Source organism: Anomaloglossus baeobatrachus, chromosome 3 (genome assembly GCF_048569485.1).
Source record: "Anomaloglossus baeobatrachus isolate aAnoBae1 chromosome 3, aAnoBae1.hap1, whole genome shotgun sequence".
Lineage (NCBI taxonomy): Eukaryota > Metazoa > Chordata > Amphibia > Anura > Aromobatidae > Anomaloglossus > Anomaloglossus baeobatrachus.
Window position 1 is genome coordinate 18,118,797 of NC_134355.1, and position 20,235 is coordinate 18,139,031.

General features: G+C 52.7%; 1 protein-coding gene across 2 annotated transcripts in view; it reads left to right on the forward strand.

Moving 5' to 3' along the window:
• The first annotated feature begins 212 nt into the window (after nucleotides 1-212).
• SLC4A1AP (solute carrier family 4 member 1 adaptor protein) overlaps nucleotides 213-20,235 on the forward strand; it is an 80,770-nt gene continuing 60,747 nt past the window's right edge. For both annotated transcript variants that reach the window (XM_075339025.1, XM_075339026.1), the window contains exons 1-4: nucleotides 213-2,118; nucleotides 3,680-3,875; nucleotides 4,223-4,345; nucleotides 10,879-10,939. In XM_075339025.1, coding sequence (XP_075195140.1) covers nucleotides 310-2,118; nucleotides 3,680-3,875; nucleotides 4,223-4,345; nucleotides 10,879-10,939 — 2,189 coding nt within the window. In that variant the 5' untranslated portion in view covers nucleotides 213-309. The remainder of the gene's footprint in view (nucleotides 2,119-3,679; nucleotides 3,876-4,222; nucleotides 4,346-10,878; nucleotides 10,940-20,235) is intronic.

The window sequence follows — 20,235 nt, forward strand, 5'->3', positions numbered from 1 at the left end:
ATGTATCCAAATCCCCCCAAAACTAATAATCATCAGGCACCAATGAACCTAATGGACTAGAATGGATTTTCCTATATCTAGATAAAAAAAAAAAAAGCAACCGCATCCTTGTCATTTCCGCTTGAAAAAGCGTTGCCATAACAACAAGCTTCTATACAAGTCAGCCGCACCGGAAATGAGGTAATCTCTTCGCGCAGTCACGTGACCGGAAAAGGCTCCTTCGTTTCCGGTTTGCGCATTTTGGCTGCTTCCTGTCACCCGGCCGCGCTGTGTACGAATTTCAGAGGCTGTGAAAGTGGCGCTGGATCTATGGAGGCCGCTCAGCTGTCCCCCCCTGATGGGGAACGGCCCTGCGATCCCCGGTCCCTGGAGGCCGGGGATACGGAGCCCATTGGCGGGAATGAGGCCACCTGCCATGACAATGGCCGGACCCAGAGACGTGAGGACAATGAGGGGGCCAGGGATTCCAGGATCTGGAATGATGAGACCTCCAGGGCTCGGGATGCTGAGGGGCCCAGGAATCCCAGTGCCTGCACTGATGAGGGATCCTGTGCCACCAGGTCTGAGGGGCCCCGGGATCCCAGGGCCAGGACTGGGGAGGGGAATGGGGATTCCGGGACCGATGGGGATGCCGGGGCCCGGATCATTGAGGGGCCCGGGACCTGGAGGGATGAGACCGCCAGGGCTTCCAGGTCCGGGTACTCTAAGAGGACTGATGCAAGCCCCAGTGAGGGGCCCCGGGCCCGGACTGATGAGACCGCCGTCACAACCTCCAGTGAGGGGCCCCGGACTGATGAGACTGCCGTCACAACCTCCAGTGAGGGGCCCCGGGCCCGGACTGATGAGACCGCCGTTACAACCTCCAGTGAGGGGCCCCGGGCCGGGATTGATGAGACCGCCCTTGCAATCTCCAGTGAGGGGCCCAGGGCCCGGACTGATGAGACCGCCGTTGCAATCTTTGAGGGGCCCCGGGCCTGGACTGATGAGACCGCCGTTGCAATCTCCAGTGAGGGGCCCCGGAGTGATGAGATCTCCCTCACTCCCAGGTTCTCTAAAGGGGCCCTCACAATCTCCAGTGAGGGGCCCCGGAGTGATGAAACCTCCTTCGCTCCTGGGTTCTCTAAAGGGGCCACCTCCAGTGAGGGGCCCCGTGCCCGGACTGATGAGATCTTCCTCACTCCCGGGTTCCCTAAGGGGACCGTCACAGTCTCCAGTAAGAGGCTCCGGAGTGATGAGACCACCCTTGGTTCCAGGTCTGGGTTCTCTAAGGGGGCCAATACAACCAGCAGTCAGGGGCCCAGGAATCCTGGCGCCATCACCGGCAGCAATGAGGAACCTGGGAGTCCAAGGGATGGGGCCCATGCGGTCCCCTATGCTGCCAGGGAAAATTCCTCAAACCAACGGCTTACCGGGCCTGAGGGGACCTATGCTGCCAGGACCTGCAATGAGGGGCCCAATGATGTTAGGCCCACAGAATCCGAGGATGCTGGGACCAAGGATGCCACAAAACAACCCCATTCCGAGTCTAATAAGGGGGGAAATGGGTCCGGCGGCAGCACCCTGGAGGGCTCCTCTGAGGGGACCGAGTCCTTTAAGAAACCCATCGGTCCTTTCAGGTCCAGCTGGAATGAAAAGACCTTGGACCAACATGACCAACCCAGCAGCTCCACTCTTTCCTCCATCAGCAGCAGGGAAACGACCACGGATGACCGCTCCAGGCTTCCCTCTGATGCCTATCGAGCCAACCCTGCCATTCCCTATCGGGAGCCTTCCTGGTCCGGGCGGCCCCAGACCCTTTACTGCTTGGAATTGCTGAAGGGCGGCAGCATCCTGTCAACAAAGAGCTTGAATGACTCCAGCTGGACTATTTTCGGCAGGCTTCCTACTTGCCACGTGTCTCTTGAACATCCCTCTGTTTCCCGGTACCACGCAGTTTTACAATACCGCTCAGTCCCGGGGACGGAGCCGGATCAGGAGCCTGGGTTCTATGTATATGACCTGGGCAGCACCCATGGGACCTTCGTCAACAAGCAGAGGATCCAATCCAAGACCTACTGCCGCATCCGAGTGGGGCACGTGCTGAAATTTGGAGGGAGCACCAGATTGTTCATCCTGCAGGTCTGTTGAGTTCTGGCAAAATCTCTATTTGCGTTTTTTTGGGTTTTTTTTGTTGTATTCAGAGACTAAAGTCTCATACAAATCTGATCTTTCTCACAGCTGAGTGTTTGCTACAATTTTATCACCTCAAAAGAATCCTTTTGTGAGCTCCTCTGCTTCAGGCCTTCTTCTCACGTTCGTGTCTCCGGTACGTGTTTGGGCTGTCTCCTCACGGGCACACGTAGACCCATTAAAATCAATGGGTCTGCGCTCACATGGGTGTTTTGCTGTGGATCATGTGCTCCACACGTAGACATGTCTGTTTTTCTCCGGCATCATGGGTGTCCCAAGGACCGCATGGATGTGATCCGTGTGACACGCACCGGAGAAAACACGTGCCTATGAAATAAAAAGAATTTCTATACTCACCTTCTCCAGCTCTGCAGTCTCTGCCGCTGCTGCCACTTGCTTCCGACCCCCGCTCATTATGCTCATTGCATATTCACTCCACTGCGGGCCGGAAGCAGCAGCAGCGGGGAGTCGTCAGGACCGGAGACCGTAGATCAGCACCACGGACAGCAACACCAGGTGTTATAACGGATAACATAAACACGGCACACGGAGGGCAATACGCACCTTTGACACGTCCGTGAATAATGTGCGTGATTTTCACGGACATGTGAAAAAGGACTCAGATTGATACGTTTCCCCTGCAGTCATACATTGTCACAAACTACCATGACAGGGTGTTTACTCTCTGTGGTAGATCGCGGGATTATCAGATGTGCCGTACATGTAATATGGTGGTGGGGAGATCAGAACAAGTGATGAGGCGGGGAGGAGTACAGGGCTACATGCGGCTCCTGTCAGGGAGGGTAGCAGAAGCCAGATGGAGTATTGAAGGTTGCAGATGGTTGCCATCCAAATAATATTCTGCCAGACAGCCGGTCTTCCCCGCTCTGCTCTGCCGGGCAGCCAGTGTTCTCTGCTTGGCTCTGCCGGGCAGCTGGTGATCTCTGCTCAGCTCTGCCGGGCAGCCGGTGATCTCTGCTCAGCTCTGCCGGGCAGCCGGTGATCTCTGCTCAGCTCTGCCGGGCAGCCGGTGATCTCTGCTCAGCTCTGCCGGGCAGCCGGTGATCTTTGCTCAGCTCTGCCGGGCAGCCGGTGATCTTTGCTCAGCTCTGCCGGGCAGCCGGTGATCTCTGCTCAGCTCTGCCGGGCAGTCGGTCCTCCCTGCTCTGCCGGGCAGCCGGTGTCCCCCCTCTCGGCTCTGCCGGGTCGTCGGTATTCCATGCTTTGCCGGGCAGTCTGTGTCCCCCCCCCCATCTCGGCTCTGCCCCGGGCAGCCCCCACCCTCATAGGCATCAATAAAGCAGGATGTAGCAAAGGTCCCAGACTCTGCCACTGTGATATGCCCACTCGGTGTGATTTTTCCATACTGCCTTCGATAAAAGAAAGTGTAACCAAGAGTCTTTTCTGCAGTGGTCCCGTGATGGCTCCTGCCTTTTTGCTGAAATGCAGAGAATTTTTTTTAACCCTCTGGTGCAAGTTTAATGTTGAGATCGGTTTCTTGTTTCTTTAGGGCCCAGATGAAGATCAAGAAGCAGAGTCCGAGTTGACTGTAACACAGATCAAAGAAGTGCGGCGTCAGAAAGAAAGTCTGCAGAAGAGGATGCTGGGAGATGATTCTGATGAAGAAGACAACACCGAGGAGAAAGAAGTGACGGAGCAGAAAGAGCGGGGAGGGTCAGAAGAAGCCGGCTGCACGTGGGGGATGGGTGAGTCTTCAGCTGACTGTCGACGTGACATTCTAGACTGCAGATCCCATCAGTATATGATGTTTTTGGATCTGCTGTCCACGCTGTACATGATGGATTTCATTACTTTTGGTGTCTGCTTGCTGTAAGTGAATGGGAACATCTTAGTGAATGAAAAGCCTGTGCAGTGCTGCGTTGTGTACCTAACAGAGAGATTGTCTGGACTGGATGAAGCCGAACCAAACCCTCAGCTGTGAAAAGCATTGATTCAGGGGGGTCTGGGATATTTCCATTCAAGGATGGGTGAGAATTTGATACCAAAAAGTAGTATTAATGTATATATATTTTTTTTCCTTTTCATTTTACAGGGGAGGACGCGGTGGAGGAGGAGAATGACGTGAACCCCATTGCTATGGAGTATCAGGCGGAGAGAGAAGCTTTGTACTCTGGGAATCCCAAGAAAGCTCTCCAGGGATTCTTTGATAGAGAAGGTAATAATCCAGAGCGGATCACCGGCTGAGGAGATTACTCGGTGCTCGTGTTACAATGACGACAGATTCACTTAAAATAATTGGTACCTAAACGATAGCAATCATGTAATAAACAATATAACGTACTTTCTTCGGCGCTCTATTGGGAGACCCAGACGATTGGTGTATAGCACTGCCTCCGGAGGCCACACAAAGCAATTACACTAAAAAGTGTAAGGCCCCTCCCCTTCTGGCTATACACCCCCAGTGGGATCACTGGCTCACCAGTTTTCTGCTTTGTGCGAAGGAGGTCAGACATCCACGCATAGCTCCACTGTTTGTAGTCAGCAGTAGCTGCTGGCTCTATCGGATGGAAGAAAAGAGGGCCCATATGGGGCCCCCAGCATGCTCCCTTCTCACCCGCGGTTGGTGCTTGTAAGGTTGAGGTACCTATTGCTGGTACGGAGGCTGGAGCCCACATGCTGTTTTCCTTCCACATCCCCTGGAGGGCTCTGTGGAAGTGGGATCTTGCCGGCCCCCAAGCCCTGGGGCCGGGCTCCATCCACAGACCCATAGAACCTGCTGGATGTGGAGCGGGAGTGCCGTTCAGGGACAAGGCCCTGCGACTTTCAGGTACTCTGTGTCCCCGGCAGGCACGGACACTCTCAGGGCTTGCTGAGCGTTGTAGTGCGCCGGGGACAGCGGCGCTGTACGCTGGGGGTTAGGTCACTGCAGCTTTGCTGAGTGACGTTGTGTATTGGGAACTACTGCGCCGACCGCTCCTGGAGCGGCGGCGCAGCTGCGACTTGTGGTGCGCCGGGGGCTTTGCGCCGACCGCGCTTTTACGGCGGCGGCGCTTCTAACTTTAGCCCCCGGCTTCTGCGGCCTAGCGCCGCTTCGTTCCCGCCCCCACCCTGTCAATCAGGGTAGGGGAGAGACGCTGCTCAATAGGCAGCGCCGAGGGCTGGAGCTTTATTTACATGCTCCAGCCCTCTCACTAGGCACAAGGGGAAGCAGACTTCCCGCTCTTCGTCGGTGTACGCCCAGGGCCCGCCCCCCCCTCTCCACAAGGACGCCGGCAGCCATTACACATGCGATCTGGCTGGGGAGAGGCAGCAGGCTCTGGGAGACCCAGACTAGAGGGATTTCTGGCGACCACACACCGCTCCTAAGCGGGCGGTAAGCTGCACAGTAGTGCTGGCCCCACTAGTGCCTCAGTGATATATAGTGTACTTTTGTCTTGGTACCATATATATATATATATATATATATAGTTGCACTGTAGGTCGCTTCTTGGCTGGACACCCTGTACTGCTCTGAGGAGGCAGCAACATGTCATCCGCAAAACGCAAGGCTGCCAAGGCACGGGCTGTGTGCACGGTTTGTGCTGCATGTGGGGCTGATCTACCGGCAGGCTCCAATGATTCACATTGTGTGCAATGTTCAGTCCCAGTGGCACTTCGTCAGCCAGAGCCTATTGTGGTGGTAGCCCAGGCAGAGACGCCTGTGAACCCTGCCCCGGTGACGGGGACAGACTTTGCAGTGTTTGCTGATAAAATGTCTGAGGCTATGACAAAAATCCTGGAGACCTTGCAGGCCAGGCCAGTTCCTCAGACCATGGACACTGCTGTGGCTATGCTCTCTGGTCCCCCTCAGTTGGAACTAATCCGTACTTCAAGGGGGTCTCAAGCATCACAGGCTGAAGTCTCTGACTCAGATGACAGTCCCAGGCAGCCTAAGCGAGCTCGCTGGGAAAGACCCTCCACGTCATCACACTGCTCAGGGTCTCAGCGAGAAGAATCTCTCTGTGATGAGACTGAGGACGGTGATCAGGATTCTAATCCTGAGGTCCCTCTCAATCTGGATGCCCCTGAGGGTGACGCCATGGTTAATGACCTTATATCGGCAATTAATAGACTGTTGGATATTTCTCCCCCAGCTCCTTCAGCAGAGGAGGCAGCTGCACAGCAGGAGAAGTTCCATTTCCGGTATCCTAAGCGTAAATTAAGTGCTTTTTTGGACCACTCTGACTTCAGAGAATCAATCCAGAAGCACGACGCTCATCCAGACAAGCGTTTCTCTAAACGTTCTAAGGATACCCGTTATCCTTTTCCCTCTGAAGTAGCCAAACGCTGGACCCAGTGCCCAAAGGTTGATCCCCCAATTTCCAAGCTTGCGGCTAGATCCATAGTCGCAGTAGAGGATGGCGCTTCACTTAAAGATGCCAACGACAGACAGATGGACCTTTGGTTGAAATCTGTCTATGAAGCTATCGGCGCGTCGTTTGCTCCAGCATTCGCGGCCGTGTGGGCACTCCAAGCTATTTCAGCTGGTTTAGCACAGGTGGATGCTATCATACATCCAGCAGTGCCACAGGTGGCGTCCCTAACTTCGCAAATGTCTGCGTTTGCGACTTATGCTATCAATGCTGTCCTAGAATCTACGAGCCGTACCTCTATGGCAGCCGCCAATTCTGTGGTTTTGCGCAGAGCCTTATGGTTAAAGGACTGGAAAGCAGATGCTGGTTCCAAAAAATGCTTAACCAGCTTGCCATTATCTAGAGACAGACTGTTTGGTGAGCCATTGGCTGAAATCATAAAACAGTCCAAGGGTAAGGACTCTTCCTTACCACAGCCCAGAGCAAGTAAACCTCAACAGAAAAAGTGGCAGTCGAGGTTTCGGTCCTTTCGAGGCTCGGGCAAGCCCCAATTCTCCTCGTCCAAAGGGACTCAGAAAGGACAAGGGAGCTCAGATTCCTGGCGGGCTCACTCACGCCCCAGGAAAGCAAATGGAGGAACCGCTTCCAAGGCGGCTACCTCATGACTTTCGGCCTCCTCCCTCCGCATCCTCGGTCGGTGGCAGGCTCTCCCGCTTTTGCGACATTTGGCTGTCTCAGGTCAAAGACCGGTGGGTAACAGACATTTTGTCTCGCGGGTACAGAATCGAGTTCAGTTCTCGGCCTCCACTTCGGTTCTTCAGAACCTCCCCACACCCCAACCGAGCAGATGCCCTGCTGCAGGCGGTGGACTCTCTAAGAGCAGAAGGAGTCGTGATCCCTGTCCCCCCTCTAGAACGGGGGCGAGGATTTTACTCCAATCTCTTTGTGGTTCCAAAAAAGGACGGCTCCTTCCGTCCTGTTCTGGACCTAAAACTGCTCAACAAGCATGTGAACGCCAGGCGGTTCCGGATGGAATCCCTCCGCTCAGTCATTGCCTCAATGTCCCAAGGAGATTTCCTAGCATCAATAGACATCAAAGATGCTTATCTCCACGTGCCGATTGCTACAGAGCACCAACGCTTTCTGCGCTTCGTGATAGGAGACGAACATCTTCAGTTCGTGGCTCTGCCATTTGGTCTGGCGACAGCCCCCCGGGTGTTCACCAAGATCATGGCAGCAGTGGTAGCAGTCTTGCACTCTCACGGACACTCTGTGATCCCTTACTTGGACGATCTACTAGTCAAGGCACCCTCTCAGGAGGCATGCCAACTCAGCCTGAATTTTGCACTGGAGACTCTCCAGGCGTTCGGGTGGATCATCAACTTCCCAAAGTCAAATCTGTCACCGACCCAATCACTAACGTATCTTGGCATGGAGTTTCATACTCTCTCAGCGATAGTGAAGCTTCCGCTGAGCAAGCAGCGGTCACTACAGACAGGGGTGCAGGCTCTCCTTCAAAGTCAGTCGCACTCCTTAAGACGCCTCATGCACTTCCTCGGGAAGATGGTGGCGGCAATAGAGGCGGTTCCGTTTGCGCAGTTTCATCTGCGCCCACTTCAATGGGACATTCTCCGCCAATGGGACGGGAAGTCGACATCCCTGGACAGGAAGGTCTTCCTTTCCCAGACGGCCAAGGACTCTCTGCAGTGGTGGCTCCGGTCCACCTCATTATCACAGGGAAGATCCTTCCTACCACCGTCCTGGGCGGTGGTCACGACAGACGCGAGTCTGTCAGGGTGGGGAGCAGTGTTTCTCCACCACAGGGCTCAGGGTACGTGGACTCAGCAGGAGTCCATCCTTCAGATCAATGTTCTGGAAATCAGAGCAGTGTTTCTTGCCCTACTAGCCTTCCAGCAGTGGCTGGAAGGGAAGCAGATCCGAATTCAATCGGACAACTCCACAGCGGTGGCTTACATCAATCACCAAGGAGGGACTCGCAGTCGGCAAGCCTTCCAGGAAGTCCGGCGCATTATGATGTGGGTGGAAGCCACGGCCTCCACCATATCCGCAGTTCACATCCCCGGCGTAGAAAACTGGGAAGCAGACTTCCTCAGTCGCCAGGGCATGGACGCAGGGGAATGGTCCCTTCACCCGGACGTGTTTCAGGAGATCTGTCGCCGATGGGGAAGGCCGGACGTCGACCTAATGGCGTCCCGGCACAACAACAAGGTCCCAACATTCATGGCACGGTCTCGCGATCAAAGAGCTCTAGCAGCAGACGCCCTAGTGCAAGATTGGTCGCAGTTCCGGCTCCCTTATGTGTTTCCACCTCTGGCACTCTTGCCCAGAGTGCTACGCAAGATCAGATCCGACTGCAGCCGCGTCATACTCGTCGCTCCAGACTGGCCGAGGAGGGCGTGGTATCCGGATCTGTGGCATCTCACGGTCGGCCAACCGTGGGCACTCCCAGACCGACCAGACTTACTGTCCCAAGGGCCGTTTTTCCATCGGAATTCTGCGGCCCTCAACCTGACTGCGTGGCCATTGAGTCCTGGATCCTAGCGTCTTCAGGCTTATCCCAAGGGGTCGTTGCCACCATGAGACAGGCTAGGAAGCCCACGTCTGCTAAGATCTACCACAGAACGTGGAGGATATTCTTATCCTGGTGCTCTGCTCAGAGAGTGTCTCCCTGGCCATTTGCATTACCTACCCTTCTTTCTTTCCTCCAATCTGGGTTAGAAAAAGGTTTGTCGCTCGGCTCCCTTAAAGGGCAAGTCTCGGCGCTATCCGTCTTTTTTCAGAAGCGTCTAGCACGACTTTCTAAGGTGCGCACGTTCCTACAGGGGGTTTGCCATATAGTTCCCCCGTACAAGCGGCCGTTAGATCCATGGGATCTGAACAGGGTACTAGTTGCCCTCCAGAAGCCGCCCTTCGAGCCTCTGAAGGAGGTTTCACTTTCTAGACTTTCACAGAAAGTGGCTTTTCTGGTAGCGATCACATCTCTTCGGAGAGTGTCTGAGCTAGCAGCGTTGTCTTCCAAGGCTCCCTTCCTGGTCTTCCACCAGGACAAGGTAGTGCTGCGCCCCATTCAGGAGTTTCTCCCGAAGGTGGTATCCTCTTTTCATCTTAATCAGGATATCTTTTTGCCTTCGTTTTGTCCTCATGCAGTTCATCGCTATGAGAAGGATTTACATTTGTTAGATCTGGTGAGAGCACTCAGAATCTACATTTCCCGCACAGCGCCCCTGCGCCGTTCGGATGCACTCTTTGTCCTTGTCGCTGGTAAGCGCAAAGGGTCGCAGGCTTCTAAGGCCACCCTGGCTCGATGGATCAAAGAACCAATTCTTGAAGCCTACCTTCTGCAGGGCTTCAGGTTCCATCAGGGCTGAAGGCCCATTCTACCAGAGCCGTGGGTGCGTCCTGGGCATTGCGACACCAGGCTACGGCTCAACAGGTGTGCCAGGCAGCTACCTGGTCGAGTCTGCACACTTTCACCAAACATTATCAGGTGCATACCTATGCTTCGGCGGACGCCAGCCTAGGTAGAAGAGTCCTGCAGGCGGCAGTTGCCTCCCCGTAGGGGAGGGCTGTCTTGCAGCTCTAACATGAGGTATTTCTTTACCCACCCAGGGACAGCTTTTGGACGTCCCAATCGTCTGGGTCTCCCAATAGAGCGCCGAAGAAGAAGGGAATTTTGTTACTTACCGTAAATTCCTTTTCTTCTAGCTCTTATTGGGAGACCCAGCACCCGCCCTGTTGTCCTTCGGGATTTTTGGTTGTTTTTCGGGTACACATGTTGTTCATGTTGAACGGTTTTCAGTTCTCCGATGTTACTCGGAGAGAATTTGTTTAAACCAGTTATTGGCTTTCCTCCTTCTTGCTTTTGCACTAAAACTGGTGAGCCAGTGATCCCACTGGGGGTGTATAGCCAGAAGGGGAGGGGCCTTACACTTTTTAGTGTAATTGCTTTGTGTGGCCTCCGGAGGCAGTGCTATACACCAATCGTCTGGGTCTCCCAATAAGAGCTAGAAGAAAAGGAATTTACGGTAAGTAACAAAATTCCCTTCACTCCCCTTCCCAGGTCCAGCTCACCGCCACAGCTACTTGTTTATCTGTGCGCTGCCTGCAGCGGTGACGTCCAGCTGCTTCGAGCTTGTGTCAATTTGACGTCACTGCTGCAGGCAACACAGAGACAGGTAAAGCAGCGAAGAGCCAATATTGGACCCAGGGAAGGGGCGCAGCACCTGATTGTTGGGCGCATTAATGCCTTCCCTGTCCCTCTAGCTCCTACAATAGCCCTATATATATTAGTAACCCAAGGATGATGACTCCCGCCAGTGTAAACACTGTTCTTGGGTCATTAGTACTCTTTCATTCTTGATCTTGTATCTTGCAGGAGAGGAACTGGAATTCGAATATGAAGCCCGAGGCGTGGGGTCGTGGCTCTGCAGTGTAAAGTATGTCAGACCAGCACAATAAATGCACAAAAACCTATACATAAGCCAATGTAGAGAGGATGATGATGGGAGTAGTAGTGGAGGACACTACTAGGAGAATCAGTAACTACAAGCGCACAAAGAGCTGATGTGTAGATTAATGCAGCAATCTAATGGTCATCATCAGTAATATAAAGGGGTGATAAAGACAATGATGGTATAAACACGTGATATTTATTCAGCGCTATTTACATCATCACTGTCCCCATTGGGGCTCACAGTCTAAATTCTGTATCAGTCTTTGGAGTTGTGGGTAGAAATCCAGAGACCACATAGGAAACTCGCTAAAATACGGGGAGAACATATAGACTACTGGCAGATATTGTCATTGGTAGGATTTGAACCTGCTAATGTGGCGCCCCTGACCTGGTCAGGCACCACTGAGTACTGCACCCATGCTGGGACCCTAAAGGCCAGAATGAGGTGTGTACGCACAGACACATAGCAACCAGGTCTCCCACACCTTTGGAGGGGACCCTTGGGTAGTCTCCAGAGGGGGGCTAGCCTTCAATTCTTTTCAAGAGGTGTAGCGGAGGGGCTGTCAGGAAAGGAGTGGAGCGAGCCAGTCTGGTGGTGAGCGGCGGTTGCTAAGGCATACGCGCTCTCACACTAGTCAGACCCTGCATGGTGTAGTGACAGTTAGTAGAGGAGAACGGTCATCGAGTGAGGACGCTGAAAAGGTGCTCCTGATGACTAGGCACGTACGGGGAACAGGTCCCTAGAGCAGACTTCAGTTTTAACTATCTGCTAAATCTGCCGGTGAGGGGAACTATAAGTACCTCACCAACCACACAGAGTCCGAGCCGCAGCAGCAACACAGGGACCCATAAGGAGACAGAGCATGAAGTGATCTCACCTGGTCCACGCTGCCGGCAAATGGTCCAAAAAGGGAGAAAAGGCAGTTGCGACTCCCTGGATAGACCCCACGGTACTTCAGGTCAGGGGGTTATCCGAACACAGAAGTGCTAGACAGGCGAGCTAAGTGTCACCCTCAGACTGGCCCGAAGGATACCTGGTTTCACCTGGTTTATTGAAGCATCGCCCGGGTCAGCTCACAGCAACATCAAAGTGAGTAAAAAGCAGTTGAAAGACTTTTGGACTGAGCCTGAGTTATTCCTGACCCGCTACCTTACACACCCGAGCCCCTGGGGCCTGCCTTATTCACGGGAGGCCACGCCATCCGACTGCAGACCCCATCAGCCCCAGACGCTCGTTAAATTTGCAGTGGCGGTCACCCATATCCCTGACCGCAAGCCGTGAGTGGCGTCACGACACATATATACAAAACCGACATACCTTTTGCCATATACAGAAGAAGACCCTGTGGCGTCCCTGAAGCTGGATCGGTATCTCTGGGGCGACACAGTAACCACTGAGTCACCGTGCTGCCCCATTTGCTGATTTAAAAAAGACCAAAGGGAAAAGGGCTGTAAAATCATTGTCAGTCACCAAAATATCTTATATTGCCCTTAAAGTAGGATTAAACATTCGGAAAAACTCCATCACTATGACCTCAAAAACAGTGTGTCTCGAACACACAAAAAGGAGTACAACTTCCATAAAATATAATAATCTTTATTTAGAAAATAGAATAAAAACCACAAACATGTACAGTCCAATATTACATCAATTATGAGGAAGTAGGAGGACCCCTACCAAACATCACCCCCCACAGCAGTATATGTGTGTGCCCAGTAGAGGCATATATAAATAATGCCAGTGGCAACCAAGCAGACAAGAAAAGTCAGCGTATCCTGAAATTAAGCAGTCAACAGATCCTAAAAGACTGCTGTATAGGAGCAAAACCACTCCCAAACTGACCCAGGGTAAGTGCTTATATCGTGGTCAGGAAAGAGCAAGAAGTGAAATAGTTAAATGCAACTTACCCATAGAAGGACAGGGAGCAGGAAGCCACACACAGTGGGGGGAAGAGGAACCGCAACCAATCCCGAACGCGTATCGCTATCGCTTCCTCCGCAGGACGGAGGCAGGGGTGGAAGTGCGTTCATTCCTCAATCGTCAGGTTTAAATACCCTTAGTCAGTTAATCAATCCCCAGGTGACGCGCCAGCGTAATGGCGGCGCACGCGCAATGAGCAGCGCACGCGCAGTGAGCACTCCCCGGTCAATGTGTATTGCACGAGGCAGCACTCCACCCTCAGTGTGCATGTCCCGGGAAGAAATCCCGATGACGTCATTGGGCATGCGCAATGGGCAGAGGGAGTCCGCAAGGTGCATACATACACCCGGAGGACTGCCAGAGGGCGCGCGCACAGACGCACGCACGTCACAGGGGGATAAGGAGCCGCTATAAACACCAGCAAATTATGTTAAGTATCAACAATACAATACAGTCCTGAATTCCCCAATATTTTTAATACAAAGCACACACATGCAGCGCGTACATGTAAAGTTAGAAGATCTGTTCACCATCTAATAATGGAATAAATGTGATCATTATTCTCCACAATAGGTAACTACAGCCCACCCTAAAGAACAGCAATAATACATATTTCTTTGTCGCTCTATTGGGAGACCCAGACAATTGGGTGTATAGCTACTGCCTCCGGAGGCCACACAAAGTATTACACTTAAAAGTGTAAGGCCCCTCCCCTTCTGCCTATACACCCCCCGTGGGATCACGGGCTCCTCAGTTTTCATGCTTTGTGCGAAGGAGGTCAGACATCCACGCATAGCTCCACTGTTTTTAGTCAGCAGCAGCTGCTGACTTTGTCGGATGGAAGAAAAGAGGGCCCATACTAGGGCCCCCAGCATGCTCCCTTCTCACCCCACTTTTGTTGGTGGTGTTTGTTAAGGTTGAGGTACCCATTGCGGGTACGGAGGCTGGAGCCCACATGCTGCTTTCCTTCCCCATCCCCTTAGGGCTCTGGGTGAAGTGGGATCCTATCGGTCTCCAGGCACAGGAGACCGTGCTCCGTCCACAGCCCCTGGGAATCTGCTGGACATGGAGCTGAGTATCGTCAGGGACAGGGCCCTGCTACATTAAGGTACTCTGCGTCCCCGTACAGATCGCGCACACACACACCAGCATTGCTGGGTGTGTTAGTGCGCCGGGGACAGCAGCGCGGCGCGCGTGTGCTATTACTCACTGCAGCTTTGCTGAGTGAGTTTATGTATTAGGAACTGCCGCGCCGGCCGCTGCTGGCGGTTTTTTACACTGCGGCGCGGCTGGGACGTGTGGTGCGCCGGGGACTTCCGCGCTGGCCGTGCTTATACGACGGCCGCGCTTATAAATAGAGTCCCCGGCTTTTGCGGCCTAGTTCCGTTTCGTTCCCGCCCCCAGGCCTGCCAGTCAGGGGAAGGGCGGGACGCTGGTCAGAACGTCAGCGCCGAGGGCTGGAGTCTGCTTAGCATACTCCAACCCCCCTCACTAGGCACAGTGGGACGCTAGTTTCCCGCACTTTGTCTGGGGCACGCCCACGGCCCGCCCCTCTTCACAGGACGCCGGCAGCCATTCCTGTTTGCAGTCTGAGTGGAGAAGGGACACGAGCTCTGGGAGACCCAGACACGGGATTCTGGCGACCACACACCCGCTTTTCAGCGGGCGTTAAGCAGCCCTCGAGGGCTCACCCCACTAGTGCCGCAGTGTTCATTTGTACTTTATGCTTGTATGCTATACATTGCATTGTACGGTCGCTATTCTTGGCTATATACCCTCCTAGATTGCTAGACAACAGCATGTCGTCCGCAAAAAGCAAGGGGGCCAAGACACAGGCTTTCTATGCTACTTGTACCGCATGTAAGGCTGTTCTACCGGCAGGTGCCACTGACCCCCATTGTGTGCAATGTTCGGCCCCTGTAGCACTTGCTCAGCCGGGGTCTCTGCTAGAGGTGGCCCAAGGAGAACCACCGGTGAACACTGTCCAGGTGACAGGGACGGAGTTTGCAGTTTTTGCTGATAGATTGTCGGTGACTATGACTAAAATCCTTGAGACTTTGCAGTCCAGACCGGTAACTCAGACCATGGGCACTGTTGATTCAATGCTCCCTGGCCCCCCTCATTTGGAACAAATCCGTGCTCCGGAGGTGTCCCATGCATCCCGGGGTGAAGGCTCTGACACGGACGACAGTCCCAGACAGCCTAAGCGAGCTCGCTATGAGCGGCCCTCTACTTCATCTCACTGGTCAGGGTCCCAGCAGGAGGACTCTCTGTATGATGAGGCAGAGGTAGCTGATCAGGATTCTGATCCTGAGACCGCTCTCAATCTGGATACACCTGATGGGGACGCAATGGTGAATGATCTCATAGCGTCCATCAATAAAATGTTGGATATTTCTCCCCCAGCTCCTCCAGTGGAGGAGTCAGCTTCACAGCAGGAGAAATTCCATTTCAGGTATCCCAAGCGTAAATTGAGTACTTTTCTGGACCACTCTGACTTTAGAGAGGCAGTCCAGAAACACCACGCTTATCCAGATAAGCGTTTCTCCAAACGTCTTAAGGATACACGTTATCCCTTTCCCCCTGACGTGGTCAAAGGCTGGACCCAGTGTCCAAAGGTGGATCCCCCAATCTCCAGGCTTGCGGCTAGATCCATAGTTGCAGTGGAGGATGGGGCTTCACTCAAAGATGCCACTGACAGGCAGATGGAGCTCTGGTTGAAATCCATCTATGAAGCTATCGGCGCGTCGTTTGCTCCAGCATTCGCAGCCGTATGGGCACTCCAAGCTATTTCAGCTGGTCTTACACAGGTCGACACGGTCACACGTACATCTGTTCCGCAAGTAGCGTCCTTAACCTCTCAAATGTCTGCATTTGCGTCTTACGCTATTAATGCTGTCCTGGACTCTACGAGCCGTACGGCAGTGGCGTCCGCCAACTCCGTAGTTTTACGCAGAGCCTTGTGGTTAAGGGAATGGAAGGCAGATTCTGCTTCCAAGAAGTGCTTAACCAGTTTGCCATTTGCTGGTGACAGACTGTTTGGTGAGAGATTGGATGAAATCATTAAACAGTCCAAGGGTAAGGATTCATCCTTACCTCAGCCCAGACCAAATAAACCCCAACAGAGGAAGGGACAGTCGAGGTTTCGGTCCTTTCGAGGCTCGGGCAGGTCCCAATTCTCCTCGTCCAAAAGGACTCAAAAGGATCAGAGGAGCTCAGATTCTTGGCGGGCTCAGTCACGCCCAAAGAAAGCAGCCGGAGGAACCGCTACCAAGGCGGCTTCCTCATGACTTTCGGCCTCCTCTCTCCGCATCCTCGGTCGGTGGCAGGCTCTCCCGCTTTGGCGACATTTGGCTGCCACATGTCAAAGACCGTTGGGTGAGAGACATTCTGTCTCACGGGTACAGGATAGAGTTCAGTTCTCGTCCTCCAACTCGATTCTTCAGAACTTCTCCGCCTCCCGACCGAGCCGATGCTCTTCTGCAGGCGGTGTGCTCTTTAAAGGCAGAAGGAGTGGTGATCCCTGTTCCTCTTCAGGAGCAAGGTCACGGTTTTTACTCCAATTTGTTTGTGGTGCCAAAAAAGGACGGGTCTTTCCGTCCTGTTCTGGACTTAAAACTGCTCAACAAGCATGTAAAAACCAGGCGGTTCCGGATGGAATCCCTCCGCTCCGTCATCGCCTCAATGTCTCAAGGAGATTTCCTAGCATCAATAGACATCAAAGATGCTTATCTCCACGTGCCGATTGCTCCAGAGCACCAGCATTTTCTACGCTTCGTTATAGGAGACGAACATCTTCAGTTCGTAGCCCTGCCTTTCGGGCTGGCGACAGCCCCACGGGTCTTCACCAAGGTCATGGCAGCAGTAGTAGCAGTCCTGCACTCTCAGGGTCACTCTGTGATCCCTTACTTGGACGATCTACTTGTCAAGGCACCCTCTCAAGAGGCATGCCAGCACAGCCTGAACGTTGCGCTGGAGACTCTCCAGAGTTTCGGGTGGATCATCAACTTTTCAAAGCAAATCTGATCCCAACCCAATCGATAACATACCTTGGCATGGAGTTTCATACTCTCTCAGCGATAGTGATGCTTCCGCTGGACAAACAGCGTTCACTACAGACAGGGGTGCAATCTCTCCTTCAGAGCCAGTCGCACCCCTTGAGACGCCTCATGCACTTCTTGGGGAAGATGGTAGCAGCAATGGAGGCAGTCCCTTTCGCGCAGTTTCATCTGCGTCCACTACAATGGGACATTCTCCGCCAATGGGACGGGAAGTCGACGTCCCTAGACAGGAACGTTTCCCTCTCTCAGGCGGCCAAGGATTCTCTTCAGTGGTGGCTTCTTCCCACCTCTTTGTCAATAGGAAAGTCTTTCCTACCCCCATCCTGGGCGGTGGTCACAACGGACGCGAGTCTATCAGGGTGGGGAGCAGTTTTTCTCCACCACAGGGCTCAAGGTACGTGGACTCAGCAAGAGTCCACCCTTCAGATCAATGTTCTGGAAATCAGAGCAGTGTATCTTGCCCTACAAGCCTTCCAGCAGTGGCTGGAAGGCAAGCAGATCTGAATTCAGTCGGACAACTCCACAGCGGTGGCATACATCAACCACCAAGGAGGGACACGCAGTCGGCAAGCCTTCCAGGAAGTCCGGCGGATTCTGACGTGGGTGGAAGACACGGCATCCACCATATCCGCAGTTCACATCCCGGGCGTAGAAAACTGGGAAGCAGACTTCCTCAGTCGCCAGGGTATGGACGCAGGAGAATGGTCTCTTCACCCGGACGTGTTTCAGGAGATCTGTTGCCGCTGGGGAATGCCGGACGTCGACCTAATGGCGTCCCGGCACAACAACAAGGTCCCGGCCTTCATGGCACGGTCTCACGATCTCAGAGCTCTGGCGGCGGACGCCTTAGTTCAAGATTGGTCGCAGTTCCAGCTGCCTTATGTGTTCCCACCTCTGGCGCTGTTGCCCAGAGTGCTACGCAAGATCAGGTCCGACTGCCGCCGCGCCATCCTCGTCGCTCCAGACTGGCCAAGGAGGTCGTGGTACCCGGATCTGTGGCATCTCACGGTCGGCCAACCGTGGGCACTACCAGACCGACCAGACTTGCTGTCTCAAGGGCCGTTTTTCCATCAGAATTCTGCGGCCCTGAACCTGACTGTGTGGCCATTGAGTCCTGGATCCTAGCGTCTTCAGGATTATCTCAAGAGGTCATTGCCACCATGAAACAGGCCAGGAAACCAACGTCCGCCAAGATCTACCACAGGACGTGGAAGATATTCTTATCTTGGTGCTCTGCTCAGGAAGCTTCCCCCTGGCCATTTGCTTTGCCTACTTTTCTTTCCTTCCTGCCAGGGCTGTGGAGTCGGTAAGCCAAACCTTCGACTCCGACTCCTCAAATTCTCTTGCACCGACTCCGACTCCAGCTCCGACTCCGACTCCGGCTCCGACTCCGACTCCTACATATATTGCTTATAGTTAGGTGAAAAATATATTGTAGTACATGAACATGTGTATGTGAACATCAGACATTTAATAATTTTTATGATACGATAATCAAGATATTTGGATAGAACATAAAATATATTTATTGGAATACAACTTTAGAACACAAAAAAACTGTAATAAATTGTAAATAAGTAATACACTATGTAATATACAGTAGATTACATATATATCTTGTGTGTGTATATACACTGTATATATATATATATATATATATATATATATTTATTACATATTTACAATTTATTAGTTTTTTGTGTTCTAAAGTTGTATTCCAATAAATATTTTATGTTCTATCCAAATATCTTGATTATTGTATCATAAAAACAATTAAATGTCAGATGTTCACATTGTACTACAATAAATTTTTCACTTAAATATACGCATTATACTAAATGTTATTATTTAGTAAAATATTCAGCACATTCTGCATTGCACTCCTGTCCCCAATTTATTATATATTTTAGGAGTCGGAGTCGGTGCATTTTATACCGACTCCGACTCCACCAAAATGAGCTCCGACTCCGACTCCACGACTCCGACTCCACAGCCCTGCTTCCTGCAATCCGGGTTGGAAAAAGGTCTGTCGCTCGGCTCCCTTAAGGGACAAGTCTCTGCGCTATCTGTATTTTTTCAGAAGCGCCTAGCACGACTTCCTCAGGTACGCACGTTCCTGCAAGGGGTTTGTCATATCGTCCCTCCTTACAAGCGGCCGTTAGAGCCCTGGGATCTGAACAGGGTTCTAATTGCTCTCCAGAAGCCGCCTTTCGAGCCTATGAAGGAGGTTTCCCTTTCTCGCCTTTCACAGAAAGTGGCCTTTCTAGTAGCGGTCACGTCTCTTCGGAGAGTGTCCGAGCTAGCAGCGCTGTCATGCAAATCTCCCTTCCTGGTGTTTCACCAGGACAAGGTGGTTCTGCGCCCGATTCCGGAGTTTCTCCCTAAGGTGGTATCCCCCTTTCATCTCAATCAGGATATCTCCTTACATTCTTTGTGTCCTCGTCCAGTTCATCAATGTGAAAAGGATTTGCATTTGTTGGATCTGGTGAGAGCACTCAGAATCTACATTTCCCGCACGGCACCTCTGCGCCGCTCGGATGCACTCTTTGTCCTTGTCGCCGGCCAGCGTAAAGGGTCGCAGGCTTCCAAGTCAACCTTGGCTCGGTGGATCAAGGAACCAATTCTTGAAGCCTACCGTTCTGCGGGGCTTCCGGTTCCCTCAGGGCTGAAGGCCCATTCTACCAGAGCCGTGGGTGCGTCCTGGGCATTGCGGCACCAGGCTACGGCTCAGCAAGTGTGCCAGGCGGCTACCTGGTCGAGTCTGCACACTTTTACCAAGCATTATCAGGTGCATACCTATGCTTCGGCGGACGCCAGCCTAGGTAGACAAGTCCTTCAGGCGGCGATTGCCCACCTGTAGGACGGAGCCGTTTTTATGGCCCTATCATGAGGTATTATTTTACCCACCCAGGGACTGCTTTTGGACATCCCAATTGTCTGGGTCTCCCAATAGAGCGACAAAGAAGAAGGGAATTTTGTTTACTTACCGTAAATTCCTTTTCTTCTAGCTCTAATTGGGAGACCCAGCACCCGCCCCTGTTTTTTTGTATACACATGTTGTTCAGGTTGAATGGTTTCAGTTCTCCGATATTCCTTCGGATTGAATTTGCTTAAACCAGTTTATTGGCTTTCCTCCTTCTTGCTTTTGCACTAAAACTGAGGAGCCCGTGATCCCACGGGGGGTGTATAGGCAGAAGTGTAATACTTTGTGTGGCCTCCGGAGGCAGTAGCTATACACCCAATTGTCTGGGTCTCCCAATTAGAGCTAGAAGAAAAGGAATTTACGGTAAGTAAACA